At 56.5% G+C, this 15,416-nt stretch overlaps 1 protein-coding gene across 1 annotated transcript; it reads right to left on the bottom strand.

Moving 5' to 3' along the window:
• Positions 1-1,610: 1,610 nt before the first annotated feature.
• Positions 1,611-14,894, bottom strand: RAPGEFL1 (Rap guanine nucleotide exchange factor like 1). Its single transcript, XM_033847454.2, has 15 exons — positions 14,375-14,894; positions 11,524-11,602; positions 10,460-10,595; positions 10,138-10,235; positions 7,976-8,088; positions 7,570-7,737; positions 6,726-6,823; positions 6,509-6,631; positions 5,786-5,964; positions 5,621-5,711; positions 4,986-5,036; positions 4,555-4,642; positions 4,282-4,346; positions 3,847-3,901; positions 1,611-3,593 (listed from the first exon to the last, which is right to left on the bottom strand). The coding sequence occupies exons 1-15, from the start codon at positions 14,892-14,894 to the stop codon at positions 3,469-3,471; spliced, it is 1,989 nt and encodes a 662-aa protein (XP_033703345.1). The 3' UTR covers positions 1,611-3,468.
• Between the last annotated feature and the right edge of the window lie 522 nt (positions 14,895-15,416).

Raw genomic sequence — 15,416 nt, 5'->3', positions numbered from 1 at the left:
ATTGCTATGTAATATTCCATTATAAGAATATACTACAATTGATTTGTCCATTCACCTGTTGAAGGATACTTGGGTTTTTTCTAACTTCTTTATCATGAATATACACCTAGGAATGGAAATGCTAGGTCACAGGTACGGTGTACATTTAGTTTTAGTAGATACGACCGAACAGTTTTCCAAACTGGTTGTACCAATTTAGACTCCCGCCAGCAATGTACAGAAGTGCCAGTCGCTCCGCATTCTCACTGACACCTGGTATCGCTGCTCTTTAAGTTTAGCCATACATTATCCGATTCAGGTTTGTAAAAGAGCACCCTGGCTGCAGTGTGGAGACCCAACTGGTGGGGTTAAGAGCAGGTTGGAGAGAGGAAGCCGAGAGCCCAGATAGGAGGCTAGTGCAGTCGTCCAGGGAAGACGTGAAAGCGTCTGGAGTGGGTGGTAATAGAGAAATCGTAGAGAAGTGGACTGATCAGGTTGTGTTCTGGAGTTGTAACCGCCGGGCCGGGCCGATGAGATGAGTGAGGGATGAGGGAAAGAGGCATCGAGGGTGAGTCTTAGATTCTCGCCTGGAAAACTTGGGTGGATAAGAGGACTTTTTTTTTTTTTTTTTTTGGTACGCGGGCCTCTCACTGTTGTGGCGTCTCCCGTTGCAGAGCACAGGCTCCGGACGCGCAGGCTCAGCGGCCATGGCCCATGGGCCCAGCCGCTCCGCGGAATGCGGGATCCTCCCGGACCGGGGAACGAACCCGCGTCCCCCTCATCGGCAGGCGGACTCTCAATCACTGCGCCACCAGGGAAGCCCGAGAGGACCATTTTCTGAGATGCAGAAGACTGAGGGAATAACTGATGCAGGATGAGGGAAGGTCAAGGGCTCACGTGTAGCTGTTTGAGTATATGATGTCTCCTGGAGCTCAGGCTCTCATTAGAGCCTAACACGAGGCTCTAGATTCTCCGCATAGTATAACTGGTAGGTACTGGTTGTGTGCAGAGTGCATGCTGTCTGGGTAGCGGCTAGAGCAGCGGTCCCCAACCTATTTGGCACCCGGGACCGGTTTCGTGGAAGACAATTTTTCCACGGATGGCGGGGGGGATGGTTTAGGCGGTAATGCGAGCAATGGGGAGAGGCAGATGAAGCTTCGCTCGCTCACCCGCCGCTCACCTCCTGCTGTGCGGCCCGGTTCCTAACAGGCCACGGACCACTACCGGTCCGCCGCCTGGGGGTTGGGGACCCCTGGGCTAGAGAACGTGCATGCTGTCTATAGCGGACACATCTGGGTTAGGGGCCCCGTTCTGACCCCTCGCTCGCCCTGTAACTTGGACATTATGCTGGGACTGCCCAGCTTCTAGCTTCCACCTCACAGTGTTAGAATTAAACGCGATCACATATCCATGGCACCTGGAACGTGGAAGAACGAAAACATTCACTCTTGCAAGTCCCAGGCACTAGGTGGCATTTCTTCCAAGGTTAGCGCCTTTTCCTCTCACCCACATTTTCAAAGTCACTCCAGAACAGCCTAGTTGAGGTAGCCCAGAGCCCCAAGAGGTGATTCCCTCTCCCCTCCCTCGGCCTTTCCTTCCCCAGGCTCAAAGAAACAGAATGGAGAACAGCAGACGGGTTGATTCAGAATTTTATCAGCTTTTACTCCACCGGGAGGTTTCTGCAATGACAACCGAGCCTGTACAGTACACACGTTTCACTCTGGAAAAGCTGTGGGGCACAGGAAGGCGTCCGGAGGCCCCTGGGCGGCAGCAGGGCAGGCGTCAAGGCTAGGGGTGGGCAGCAGCAGAGACTGGACCAGCGGGCCCCAGGGTTTGGGGAGGATGATGAGAGCTGGAGTGACAAGGCTGCTAAGAGGGGTCGGGAGGAAGGGCGGCTGCAGGGAGAGAAGGGCACATCAGCAGTAGCAGGGAGGAGTAGATAGACAGAGGTCCCTGTCTGTGAGGGATGGAGGGGGTGGGACACAGCGCCTGTGAATGTGCTGGGGGTGGGGAGTCTATAGACATTTTTTTGGGGGGGGCAGGAGCAAGACAGACCGCTGTATAAAAGGGACTGTACAACATAACCTATGATACACTGTTTACATATGATACAAGGCTCTTTCCCTCTTTGAGTTTTAAAAAATAAATTTACAATTCCCGAGCTTTTGGTAAAAAATATATACACTCTCAGAATAGGAACGGCAGCTGCTTTGGCTGCTGCCTCTTCGGAAGGGAAAGAGGTGGTGCCAGAAAGGAGGGTGAGGCTGCACCAGGAAACCTCACACCGTAGCTGCCGGGAGCCCTGCACCCCTCAGCCCTGGAGGCCCGTGATGGGAGACAGAGGGGAGACAGACAGGTAATAAAGGCATCGCCAGAGCCCAGTTTTGCCTTTCCAGTCTCTGCCGTTTCGTTCCCCACCTTGGGGGGCTGCCTGCCCCAGGTACAGGGGTCCACCCCACCCCAGCTCTGATGGGAAGGACCAAGGGGGAGTCAAGACAGGGAGGAGGATGAGACCATGTGTTGGTATCCCACAGAAGAGCCAGAAGGGAGGTGACAACTCCCTGCTTAGCAGTGAGACACCCGAACAGCAGGAGTATGGACAGTGGGCACCCCAACCCGACCCTGCCACACCTCACCCCACTGCAATGCAGACGGAGGGTCCAATAGGCAGCTTAGGCCAGTGTTTCCCTGAGCATCTTTCACCCTCTCATGGGAGCCCACCCAGGGACCTTTGGGAGGCCTGAGGGGGGAAATCCTAAGGGCTGATGGGTAACCCTCCCGTCTGCTGCTTCTCCTTGCCCTCCCGAGCAGCTTCACCCACAAGCCTGGACATACAGGGCATCAGAGGAGCTGGGCAGGGAGTGGTGGGGCGGCGAAAGCTCCCCACACCGTCCCAGCGGCAGAGTAGACAAGGGTAGCACCAAACAGAAGGACCCCCTCCCCGGCACACACAACACCCTCCCTCAACTACCAGATGCACTCCTGCTCCTTCAAAGGGGGCGCACATACACACACACACACGCACGCACACACCCACACGGACACAAGGTAACTATAATATTCGGGGGTCCATCTAGGGGTCCCAGCGTGACCATGGAGAAGCCTGGCAGGCGGTGGAGAGGAAGGACGCCAATCCCTCCCGTAACTCCGCTCTGCGAGATGGGAAGGGGGCAGCTTTCCTGCCTGCTTGGGAAGAGGAGGCTGGGAACTGCACCTCCGGAACAGACCTCTATGCGAGGGGCTGGGGAAGGAGCTCTCTGCCCACGTTCCCTGGGAGGGCAGGCACCAGCAGAGTGTGGTTTGGGCTTGAAGGAGCAAGGCGGAGAGGACTTCAGCAGGACAAACAGGCTTGTGAGTCCAGGGCTAAGTCCACCCAACTCTTTCCTGCTCCCGGGGACAGAGGTCAGACGTGGGTTGGGACGTCGTGCAAAGTGCTTGAGTGCCAGGCGCCCAAGGACCCTGGTGAAGGGCCAGCCAGAAGCTCCGTTCTCACTGACTATTGGCCTCCAGCTTGTAGGAGAGCTCGAAAAGGAGGTTCTGGTTGTCGATGACCTGGAACTGGCGCACGTAGGCCTTGGTCTGCAGGTGATGTGGGGAGGCCTCCATATCAAGGCCTGGGGGTGTGAAGACAGGGAGGCAGTCAGGGTGCTGGCCACCCTTCTTCCCCTACACACATACCAGCCAGAGGAGAAGGGTGTGGATTGGGACAGATGTTGGGCAGGAGGGCCCCCCAGGCAGGCCAAGGAGAGAATGGAGAAATGACACATTTTAGGAAATAAACATTTAACTGGGGACCTCTCCCAGGAACCCCCCCTGCTCAGTCAAAGCTCTACCTGTAACGCTCTCAAAACGCTGTGGGTTACTCACAAAGGGGCCGGCTCCGGTATTTGCGGACGGTCCTCACTTTTTCAGCCACTGAATGCTGGGAGATGACAAGGAATGAGTCCTGAAAAGGGCACAGAAAGATGCCCCCCCTTCTAATGCTCTCCCTCCTCCAATCTCCAACTCTCTTGGTTTAACTCCCTCCAGTCCCCAGCTCTGGAGGGTCTCTAAAGGACCAAAGAAGGGGTGCAATAGGGTGCCAGGTGAGGGGGAGGCAGAGTTGCCCCCCCACCCTGAGCTGCCTGTCAGTTTTGCCACCCGTGGGCAGGTTGTCACAGTGACACCTCCAGGAAGACAGGAGTCTGTCAGGCAAGCTGGGTGCCATGAGGAAGGCTGGCACCTTTAGGGGGGATGCTAGGAGAGGACGAGGATGCCAGCCCTCCCCCACTCAATGGGAGTGAGGTTGGCAGTGCCACTCACCAGCTTCTCAATGTTCACCAAACCATCTACAAGGGTCTTACTCCCCTCGTGCAGGAAAGTCAGGTCTAGGGATGGGGAGAGAAGCAAATGGGTAAGAGAGGAGGTCCAAAGGGCCCTTCCCCTCCCCCCGACCGCACTCAATCTGGGGGGAACTCCTCTCTAGGTGGGTTCAGAGAGAGCTGAACACACAGAGCTGAGTTCAGAGGGGACGGAGGGTCAGAATGGGGCATGGAGAGCGTGGAGAGAAGAATGTAGCTTGGAAGTGACTCTCACCTTTGAGGATCAGAGGCACGAAAGGAATCACAGGGGGTTTCATCTTGGAGATCACTTCTCGGTAGCTTTTGTGGTTCCTGCAGGGGTCCTAGCATTCCACAGAAGAGGGATAAAGGGACAGACAGGCCCAGTGTACCCCAAAGTCATCCCCCACTCCCTCCCTCAGCCCCTGCCCTAGAAATATCTTCAGTCAGATAGGGGTGTGTTTGGGTGTCTTGCTTGGGGCTCAACTGCTCTCCCCTCTCCTCCAGGGATAACGAAGCAGCAATCCTCCCATCTTCCCTCCCAGCGTGGTGGGCAAGGGCGGGCAGGGGTGGGGGGACCCAGGCACTAAAAACCTTGAAAGGGAAGCTTGAGGTAAAAGGTTTATGGGCACAGACATTCTCTGGGGTGCCAGTCCAGGGGCAGATAATAGAGCCAAACCCACTCACTGTCAGGTTCTCAAATTTGCGGAACAAGTTCTTGAATTTCCCTGGCAGCTTCTGCAGTTTGAAGGAAGAAGAGATGTCAGAGTGTGGAGCTCCTTGGGTTTCACGGGATCTCCTGACTAATCCCCAGGTGTTAGAGGGGGAAAGGGTCTGAGTGTCTCCCAGGGGGCTGGGAAGCTGGCCGGCGGGGAAGTAGAACCAGCCCTGGGCTAGGTCTGGGGAGCTTGAAGTGGCCCAGAGGAACGAGTTATTCTGGGGAAATGGAGGCCTCTGCAGATGCACGTGCCACGTACAAGGCCTCACTGGGTGCTGTCTGAAAGCCAAGAGCTAAGGCTGCGATCTGGCCGGGACTGCCCCCTCCCACCCCACCCCCACCCCCACCCCCACCCCCAGGGGAATCCGCCTCTACTAATCTGCCCTGGGACCGGGTCCCTCAGCCCTGCTGTGTGCCCCGGGGCTGTATTTGCCAGAAGAGGGCGCCTCCTTCCAATCGGCACAAAAGCTCCCCAGAGGCGAGCAGCGGTCCCGGGAGGCCGCTTTGGGGTGAGCCCGAGATGTCTAGGCTGAGGGTGGAGGCCAAGACCCCCGAGGTGGGCCAGCACAGGTGGGAGGAGAGGAAAGGAAAGAGGTCTCATCACCTCCCAGGTGAGCCTCAGGCGGCTGACCGCGGCGTTGTCCAGCCCCATGACCACGGCGAAGAAGGACAGCAGGTCCTGGTTCTGCTTGCAGCTGCGGGGGCGGGAGGCGGGGTCAGCGGGGGGGCGGCTGGCCATGGCCTCCCCCTCCGCGGCCGCCGCACTCACATGGCCGCGATCTTGATGAACTTCTTGAGCAGCTGCGCGCGCTTGCCCGGGGCCTCGCAGAGCAGCACCTCGGTGGCCACCCAGTGCGTGACCTCGCTGCAGCGCTGCAGCAGCAGCTCCAGGTTGGCCGTTTCCCGGCGGCCGCGCTCCCCGTGGAACACGTAGTCCACGAACTCCAGCTGCACCCGCGGTGGCAGGAGGGGCCGCCAGGGCGTGGGGAGTGCGGGTGGGAAGAGGGCAGTGCGAGGCGGTGAGCAGGGTAAGGCAGGAGGACGGGGCGGGAGGGGTGGAAAATAGAAGAAAACCGGGACAGGACAGGATGCAACAGAGAGGGGGGAGAAAAGACAACCAACATTAATAATGCTCTACCATCTACTGAACACTTACCCGGTGCCAGGCGCTTGAACCGTCTGATCGACATTATTGTCCTTGCCTTATTTTCTTTAATAGTGAATATTTTACGAATTCTAACCGTGGGTCAGGCTCTGTGTAAGCAGCAATTGCATCCTGAACCACCCAGGGAGGGGGGCGGGTAAGGCGAGGTGTTTCCTCTCTCTTTGCGTTTTTTTTTTTTTTTTTTAAGATAAAGGGAACAAAGGCTTAGAGAGGTTCTGGCGGCACACTGCCCCAGGGCACGCTGCCAGGGAGCGTCCTAACCAGAACTTTCAGCCCAGACGCTGCCTCCCTCCAGGCCCCCAGCCCAGCTCCAGCCTCAATCCCCACCTCGTGCACACAGCGGAACAGCTCCCAGTGGAAGGCAGTAAGGTGGTTGGCGACGTCCTCAGGCTCCCCTCGGTGGATCTCTGTGTCTCCAGGGGAGACCTGGATCTCCTCGGGGAGGGGCACCTGGTGGCAGGCAGGGACATGGGCTGGGCTTCTGAATTTCTGCTCCCGGTCCCTCTCAGCCTTCCCTGTCAGCCCAGGCTTGTGAAGTTCTTACCAGGGCCTCATAGCTGTCTCGGGTACAGGCAAACAGGTGACTGTTGATGCCCAGCGTGGTGAAGACACAGTCTTCGGTCGGCTGGAGAAGGACCTTCTCTGCAGGAGAACGAGCTGCCCTGCCTCAGCCCCGGCCCCTGTACCCTCACACACCCCAGCCACCACCGCCGTCCCCTCCAGAAACTCCTAATCCCGCCCAGACATGTTCTAGACTAACAGGACTCATATCATCACCAGTTTATGCCATATTTATCTGACATTTTTCAAAAAATGAGTTCTCTTGCATTTATAACCTCCTTTTGGCTCCCAACCTTCTTTATAGCTCTTCTCTTAGTCTATCATCCATCCCTGTGACACTGGGAAAGCAGGAATTTTTTTTTCTGAATTAGAGGAAAATAAGGCTATGACTACACTGCAGGGTTTTTGCCTTCCTACCGGGATTGGAGGCCCACCCTGTGCCTTTGGCCTCAAAAACGTAGCATCCTTAGATGCTCGTGGAAGTTAAAGGACAAGATTCCAATGTAAGAGGCAAAGCACCCAGGCAGCATGCAAGTGTCCTGGACCACTGCTCCCCAACTTTAATGTGCACAAGAATCACCCGGGGATCTTGTTAAAACGCACATTCTGATTCTGCAGGTCTGGAGTGGGGTCTGAGATACTGCATTTTTAGCAAGCTCCCAGGTGATGCTCATGTGTCTGGTCCCAGGACCGCACTTGGAGTAGCAGCCAGGGCCTAGAATTCAGTCTTTACTCCTGCCCCAAGGCACTGGGCTTGTGAATTTCTTTTTTTGTGCCCCCCACCCCCCCCACCCCCGCTCCCCAGCCCAGCTCCTTCTGACCCTCACCTCCTGAGGAGGCCACAGCTACCAGGATGAGGGAATCCTCACGCCCCGCAGGCTCCTCTGAGTACTGCAATTTCTCCGTCACAGAGCCCAGAATGTCCTGCACAGATGCTGAGAGGCGGCTGCGTATGGTCACGTAGGAATGGTCAGGCATATAGACCCGGCAGAAGACTGGATAGAGACCGGGAGGTGGTTTTTCACCAGTGGGCAGAACAGCAGCATCAGCACAGTTCCCCCCTGGGCACCTCTGTTCCCCACCCCACCCCAACCTGAAATTGGTTGGCCTCTGAAAAATATGCTGTGAAAAGGACTGGTTCTATGAAAAAGGGAGACTCCACAGAGGGTGCCCGAGATCCGGAGCCCCCGGAGCCACTAAGGAATCCCTGCCCCTCCTACGGTCCACACTCACTCTCATCGGAACCCCGGAAGGCCACGCGGGTCTGCAGACAGGAGTCTATCCGACGGAAGTGGCGGAAGAGTGGCTTCACCTGCTTGCTGGGCAGCTGGCTCTCGTCCGGGATCCTGCTGTGGACACAGCTGGGCATCAGGAAGTCCTGCCAGGCATACTGCATGCAAGGCAGGCAACATCAATCAGGGATATCAGAACTGGTCAAGGATGCCCCGGCATCAGGTTCAGAGAGTGGTGAAGGGGGTAAGAAGAGAGGACGATGGCCAGCATGGGACAACTGTCTGAATGACCCAAATCAAATGCCACCTCTTCCGTGAATTCTTCTCTATCCATCCCACCCACCAGGAGAGGTCACCATTTTGTCTTAATAGCTGTAGGACATTGGGCTAATATTTGTTTATGTTAATGTCTTATCTCTTTCACAAGATTGAGAGCTGACTGAATTTTATTTTCATCCTACAGGTCTAGCACACTGCCTGGCACATGGTAGGTGTAGGTCATCAGCTGTCTGCTGAATTTTGCCAACAAGAACTTCACAGTCTGGGGGACTTGCCCAGTGGTGCAGTGGTTAAGAATCCGCCTGCCAGTGCAGGGGACACGGTTCAAGCCCTGGTCCGGGAAGATCTCACATGCCGCAGAGCAGCTAAGCCTGTGCTCCACAACTACTGAGGCTGCGCTCTAGAGCCTACGAGCCACAACTACTGAGCCCGTGTGCCACAACTACTGAAGCCCGCGCGCCTAGAGCTTACGCTCCACAACAAGAGAAGCCACTGCAATGAGAGGCCCGCGCACCGCAATGAAGAGCAGCCCCCGCTCACTGCAACTAGAGAAAGCCCGCACGCAGCAACGAAGACCCAACGCAGCCAAAAATAAAATAAATTAAAAAAAAAAAAGAACTTCACAGTCTGGGAGGGAGGGAGACATGCATACAGCTACATCTAACACGAGGCAGGAGGTGTTAGGTGATATAATAAAGGTACAAGAAGAGTTACGTTGGTATGGGGGAGGGACAGCTACTACTAAAAGATGCCTTCACTGGGAGGATGGCATTTGACCTGGACCTTGAAGGACAACAGGAAGAGAAGGGGGTGGGAGGAGGGCACGCTGGGGTGAACCACATAAGTGACAGCAGGAAGTTGGGAACACAAAGGTGTTCGTGGGATGGTGGGGTGTATAGGGAGTGTCACGGGTGAAGGGGGATGTGGGAGATGAGATGGGAAGAATGACCAGAGGCAGAAAGAGAGAGTCTCGGATGTTGCAACTTTATCTTGTAGGCAATGGGGGGCCGTGGATATTCTTGGAACAGAAGCACAATGTTGTCAAGTTTGAAAGATCTCTCTGGGGTCAGCATAAGAAAGACACAAAGCCATAAGCTGAAGCCCTGGATGGGAGGCTGTGGCGATAATCCAGGTGAGAGATAATGACGCCTAAATGAGGGTTATGATGGTGGGATGGAGCAGGGAGAAACCGAAAGGGCTGAAAAGACGGAGGGATGGATGCGGTAGTGTCCTGAAGCCAGCTCACATTGGTTCATGAAAGCAGATTGTTAAATTTTGGGGAGTTCTGCCAACTGGTTTTTAAACATAGCCATTCAAAATTTAATTATACATACATATGTAAACTTACATATATATAAAACATATAATTATATATAAACATATATATATATGTTTTATAAACTTACAGCCAAATTATTACCCAAAAAGTAGTTTCCTAATTGTTTCACTACCTTTTACTCTTATCTATGCTCTTCAGGTTAAGTTACGTCTGTTGGATTTATATGGTGAAGATAGTACCTAATGGCCTGCTACTGCACATCTCTTCCCAACTTCACATTCAGTAACGTCATACTGGTAGCTTGGAATCAACCACAGTGAGAGAATTTACACCATGGGAATCAGCAAAAGCTATAAACCAGGGCTCTTTTTCCTGAAGTGCTGATCGTTCAATATTTATCAGTACACCATTGGATTGACAAATAAATGGATGGGAGAATGGACCCCAAAAATGACTGGAGACAGTGCTTTGTGCTACTCTCCAGTAAGAGAAAGGGAATGAAAATAAAAGCATCTTGGAGCCCAAAGGCCACAGGCACCCAGCCCTGTAATAGAGGAACAAGGGGGATTTCTTTCCTGTCCCCTCCCCCAGCCTATTCCCCTCACTTTAGCTCCACTGTTTCCACAAGCTGGTGCAGCCTCAGTGTGTCCTCTCGCAGGTCCTGGTAAAGGGACTCATCCTTCATAATCAGCAGGTACAGATCCTGCAGAGATGAGAAGAGAGAAGGTGAGGGCAGGGGTCTCAAGCATCACCCTCTGCAAGGGCGGGGCAGGGTCTCCATGCCTGCGAGCACAGAAGAACCGTACATGCTAAGGCTCACTGGCATCATTTCCTTCCAGGTACCCAGCTTGAGAAGTATGGTTCCTTCAAAGGGGTCCCCTTCCAGAGCAAACAGCCTGCTCACCCACCTTCTCATCCCAGGCCCACCTTGATGATGCGGCCAGCCCCCTCTTCCTCCTGCAGCAGCCCTTGGTAGGTGTCCAAGAAATGAAGGAGCATGGCTAGACAGGCCTGCTTCCGGCCAAGCCCCTCGGGGCCCTCCATGCCTCCTGCCCAAACAAAGCTGACCCCTAAGTTAAGAAAAAGCCCTGGGCAGGCAGACCTGAGGACACCGGGAAGGGGTATGGGAGGCAATGGGAGGCAAGGCTACCCCTAAAAATTCTCTAGGTTTGGGGCCATGGAGAAAGGGGCTCCAGGGGCCCTTGGAACCAAGACCACCTCATGCCCCAGCCCAGGTTTTTGCCAGAGTAGGTAGGGATGACACCCACTAGACCACATCCAGCTCCTGCCCCTGCCTGTTTGAATTTCACCTGAGAAAATTCACTAGAAGCCACTCTGCCTGGACCCACCCAACCCCTGATCAGCCCACAGCCTGGAGCTTACAGCAGGCTGATAAAGGCCAATGGTGCTAACCACAAGCCTGACAAGACTTCAGTGTAAGGCCTGGTGTTTCTAAGAGAGCCTATGATATTCTACTCACTGGCCTGACGTTTATAATTAGGTCCTAGAATAACCTGGTGAGAGGCCCTGTGAATAGCCCAGCCAGTGGCTTGTCTCTAGTAGACCCCGCTGAAGCACAGCCACGACCTGATGTTTACATCAGACCCTGTAATAACTCACTGGGCAACCAGATGTTCAGAGCAATAATTCAGTGGGGAGAGAGGCACTCTTAATAGAGTAATAACCCCTTACATCTATACAGGGCTCTGCAGTCTCCAGAGCACTCCCACATCTGCTGTCAGAATGGTCTCCACAGCAGCCCCATAGAGAGGCAGGGCAGGTGCTATTTACCCCCGTTTTACAGAAGAGGAAACTGAGGCCCCAGGAGGTTAGGTGAGCTGCCCAAGGTCACACAGCTGGTGAGTGAAAAACCTGGAATTGAAACCCAGGTGTGTTTTCTAGGGAAGAGCTTAGACCCTCACATCACATGTGGGGTGAGGGGGGGTGGCTCCCTCCTGACCTCCCCTTTTGCAAGCTCCCCAAAAGGATATTACTGGTGTAGCTCCTGCAGAAACTTCTCCGTGGGAAGGAAGAGAGAATGCGTGAGGACGATGTCATCCAGCAGGATATCTGTAGAGAGCAATTGTCACCACTGATGTCGGGAGGGCACTTCCAGGACCCAATTTGACACCCACCACCCCCTCTCTTGCCTCCGAGGGCAAATTCTCTTTAGCCAGGCTGGAGCCCCAGCCACCTGCCCAGTCACGCTCTGCACACACACACACGCGCACACACACACACATGTGAAGGTTCTGGGCAGCCGCTGCGGGGGTGGGGTTGGCAGCTGCCGAGGCGGCTGGAGAGAAGGAGGGGGCGCGCTTGCATGGCCACGCCCACTTCTCTCCAATGTGTGTGGGAAGCTGGTCAGTTAATACACCAAGCTTGAGATCTGCCTGAAAAAAAGAGGAAGAGGTAGCCCCCAGAAGTGTCTCTAGACAAAGAGAACTTTTAAGCACAGAGGTTAGGGTCAACGTGTGTGTGTGTGTGTGTGTGTGTGTGTCCCTCCGCCCTTCTTCACTCCCTACCTAACAAATTTGAGTTCCAACTAGGCAGGTGAGAACCAGCCCCATTCAAAGGGAGAGGGAGCGACTGCCATCTCTTTGATCCCAAAGCCTTTAAATAGAAAGCCTGTGTCCTCCGGACGCCCAGGGATGAAAGAGTTAATGATGGAAGGGTGGAGGGGAGTGGTTCCTCACACCACCCTTTCTCCCTCCACACCCCCATCTGGGCCTGGCTCAGCCCGTCAGCCAGGTACAAGGTCGCCCTGACTTGCAGCCAGACCTGGGGTGGGGCAGGGCAGCCTGGCACACACAGACAGGCAGGGTTCGGGGAGGGAGCCAGGTGTCCTCACCAGGACAGGTTAGGGCCAGGTCCCCAGGTACTGCCCCAGGGCAAAACCAAGGCTTCTGATGGCCCCCGGGTCACCGTCCCCTGGCCTCCAATTCCAGCCATGAAGGTGGAGCAGGAGAATCAACACCAGATCCTCTACTTCAACTACTTCATTTCACAAATGAGAAACTGAGGCCCAGAGCTGTGGGAGGGACTTGCGTGGAGCTGGAGTAAGAACCCAGACTCCTGAGGCCAGCAGAGCATCAGAGTACAGTGGGCAGGTGGGGCTGCTTAGACGTTTGAGAGCCTTTGGTTAGTTTGGGGTACCTTCTGTAAGCCCCCTCCTCCCACACGCCCTGGGAGGGAACCGAGATGGCTTAAGAACATTGGTTATATTGGAGAATATCAGAGTGGCAGGTTACGCTGATTCTCATTCACTCTGGGACTGGTTTGGGGTTCCCCAAAGCAGTTACTCTGGGGATCCAGCCTGCCAGTCCAGATAATACGGTGACAGTCAGTTCAAGAGTCCTTCCCCAGGGAAGACTGAGCAGCGCCTGTGGCACCAGGCCCCTGCCCCTGCGGAAGGGGAAAGACAGTTTCTCCCTTTTCCTCTCTGCCAAGTTTTTAAAGTGAGTCTGAGCCCCCCAGCCCTGACCCGCAGCTCCAGGTATGGGGACGAGGAATAGGGATGCCCAAAATCTTTCCTCTACTCTTTATCTCACAGGAGAGCTAAACAGAGCAAAGGAAGAGGAACGTGGGGGCAGAGTGGGGGAGATGCTGCTATGGGGGCTACAGTTTGGCGTCTGTCTCTTCCAAGGCAGGCTCTGGTCCAATGTACAGCCTCCCCAGGGAATGTGTCATAGAGACATAGGGTGTGTGGTGTAGGCGGGAAGTTATGGTTAAGAGAGCTGTGTGTGTCTGATATTTTTCTAATTAAATCCAAAAGGTGTCAGCTCCCCAGGGCAACTACAACCTGAGCCAAGGAGAGTACCTGGGTGTTGAGAAAAATCTAGGGGAGTGGAGCCCCATTCCACACACCTGGGTTAGGACTCCCTGCAAAGGTCTGGGAGCAAAGCATGAAACCCCATCTTTAGGCCCTCAACCAGGGCTCCCAATCCTCAGACCCCGCTGGGCTTGGTGAAATGCCGAGAGCTAGCCCTAAAGACCCTCCGGTCTTCTACCTCAGCCACTAACCAGCAATCTGAGGCCTCAGTTTCCTCAGAATCCCCTTAGTACGGGTGCTGGTGGGGAGTGGCAAAATAGCATCATCATTCAGGGAATAAGCCTTTCAGGGTGCGGTTATTTTTTAAAGAGGCCATGTGCTGAGGCCTGCCACCGGAAGGGTGGGAGTCGGAGAGGTTCAGACCCCCCGGGATGCTGCAGGGCCCTGATGTCTGCCCAGCTGCCTCTCCCCCAACAAATACCTTCTGAGTCAGCCCCCAACTAGAATACCTCCCTCCCCCCAAGCTGCTAAGGACAATACATCCCTTTGCCGGAGCCCAAAAGGCAGCTTGGGCCGCGTGCCTGTCTGGCACTGCCCCACTGAGTGGGCCAGCCCTCTGATCTGGGTCTTCTAAACGGAATCGGGGACTCCTGGAAGGTCTTGTGGGGCTTGGCCACCTCTAGGGGGCTGCACTGACTGGTCTGGGCAGCTTCCATCTTAGTGTGTCAGGCCTTAATTTTGGGCCACAGAAGGAGGTAGTCAGCATCAGGGACGCATGAGGGTCTAGATGAAACGTCCAGGTGAGAGGAAGGGTGGCTTAAGGAGAGAAAGGGGTTCAGCTTCTTCTGCAGCCATGGGTGAGGCTGCTACAGGGAGGAAGGTGGCACTGCCACTTCTCTGCTGCAGAAAGGTCTGTTCCTCCCATAGGCCCCCAGCTGACCACTCAACCCTCCCCCGCCCCCACGCCGAGGCTCGGCATAGGGCAACCCCCACCCACCGTCCAAGGGCAAAGGAAGAGGAACCAGGTGGCAACCCCCTACTCCGGGATGGATGAGCCAGCCACCCCTTACCTGAGGCGGCGCTGTCCTTGGTGGCCCCTCCGGCCAGCCGCTCCAGAACCCGGTTCAGAAGATGCTCCGGCCGCTCGGGGGCGCCCAGCGGGGCCCAGGGTGGGGAAGTCAGAGGCTCGCCCGGGGACAGCTCGTCTGAGGAGTATGAGGAAGGGGAGCGCAGGGGACCCCCTCCCCCGAGAGGCCCGGGCCCCGGCACCTCCTCCAGCTGCAGCCAACAGGGCCCCCCGCTGCCGAGATCCTCCGCGACCCCCGCCGGCTCTCCACCGTCCTCCTCTGGGGGCGGCTCCAGACCCGGCTCGGCGAGGGGCTCCCGGAGGAAAGCTGGGAGCAGCAGACGAGACACGCTCTGACGCCGCTGCAGCGGCCGCGGTCCCCCGGCTAGACCGCCGCCCCCGCCAGGTCCCCCACCCCCTCCAGGCCCGCCGCAGCTCCCCGGACCCCCGCCGGGACCTCCCGCCACCGTTCGCCCCGCCAGCTGCGACGTCTGCTTCTTCAGAAATTTCTCCAGCGGCTTCATGCTCCCCCCCGCCCCTTTGCTCGGGGCCGCCGGGGGACCCAGGTGTCCCAGGCACAGGCGGGGGTGGGGTGGGGACACGGTGCTCAGATCTGGAGGGTCACAGCGGAGGGCCGTGCCAGGCGCCGGACTGGGGGCCAGAGGTGCCCGAGGTGCGCTGGCCGGAGTCCAGTGGCCAGGGACCGGGGGAGGTGCCAGAGGGAAGGAGTGCCCGCTCTTAGTGGCCCCCCATGCCGGCTGCAGCGCACGCGGCCCGAAGGGTGGTTAGGCTGCGGGGCCGGTGCCCAAGACTCTGCGCTCCTGGGCCGGGCTGCGGCGGCAGAGCCAGCGGGCGGAGCGCAAGGCTGAGAGGACGCAGCGGCGGCGGCGGCGGCGGCGGTGGCGGCTGCGCTCCCGGCCCGGAGGAAGGTGGCAGAACTGAGACCGCGCCCCCTCCTCCAGTCCCCGCCCAGTCCCCTCCCCTCCCCTAAATGGACCCGCCCCCTGGGCCGCGCCAGGCTTCAACTTGGGGCTGACCGCGAGGGA

This window comes from Tursiops truncatus, chromosome 20, assembly GCF_011762595.2.
Source record: "Tursiops truncatus isolate mTurTru1 chromosome 20, mTurTru1.mat.Y, whole genome shotgun sequence".
Lineage (NCBI taxonomy): Eukaryota > Metazoa > Chordata > Mammalia > Artiodactyla > Delphinidae > Tursiops > Tursiops truncatus.
The sequence above is the reverse complement of the archived record's forward strand: the minus strand, read 5'-3'. Positions and strand labels throughout refer to the sequence as shown.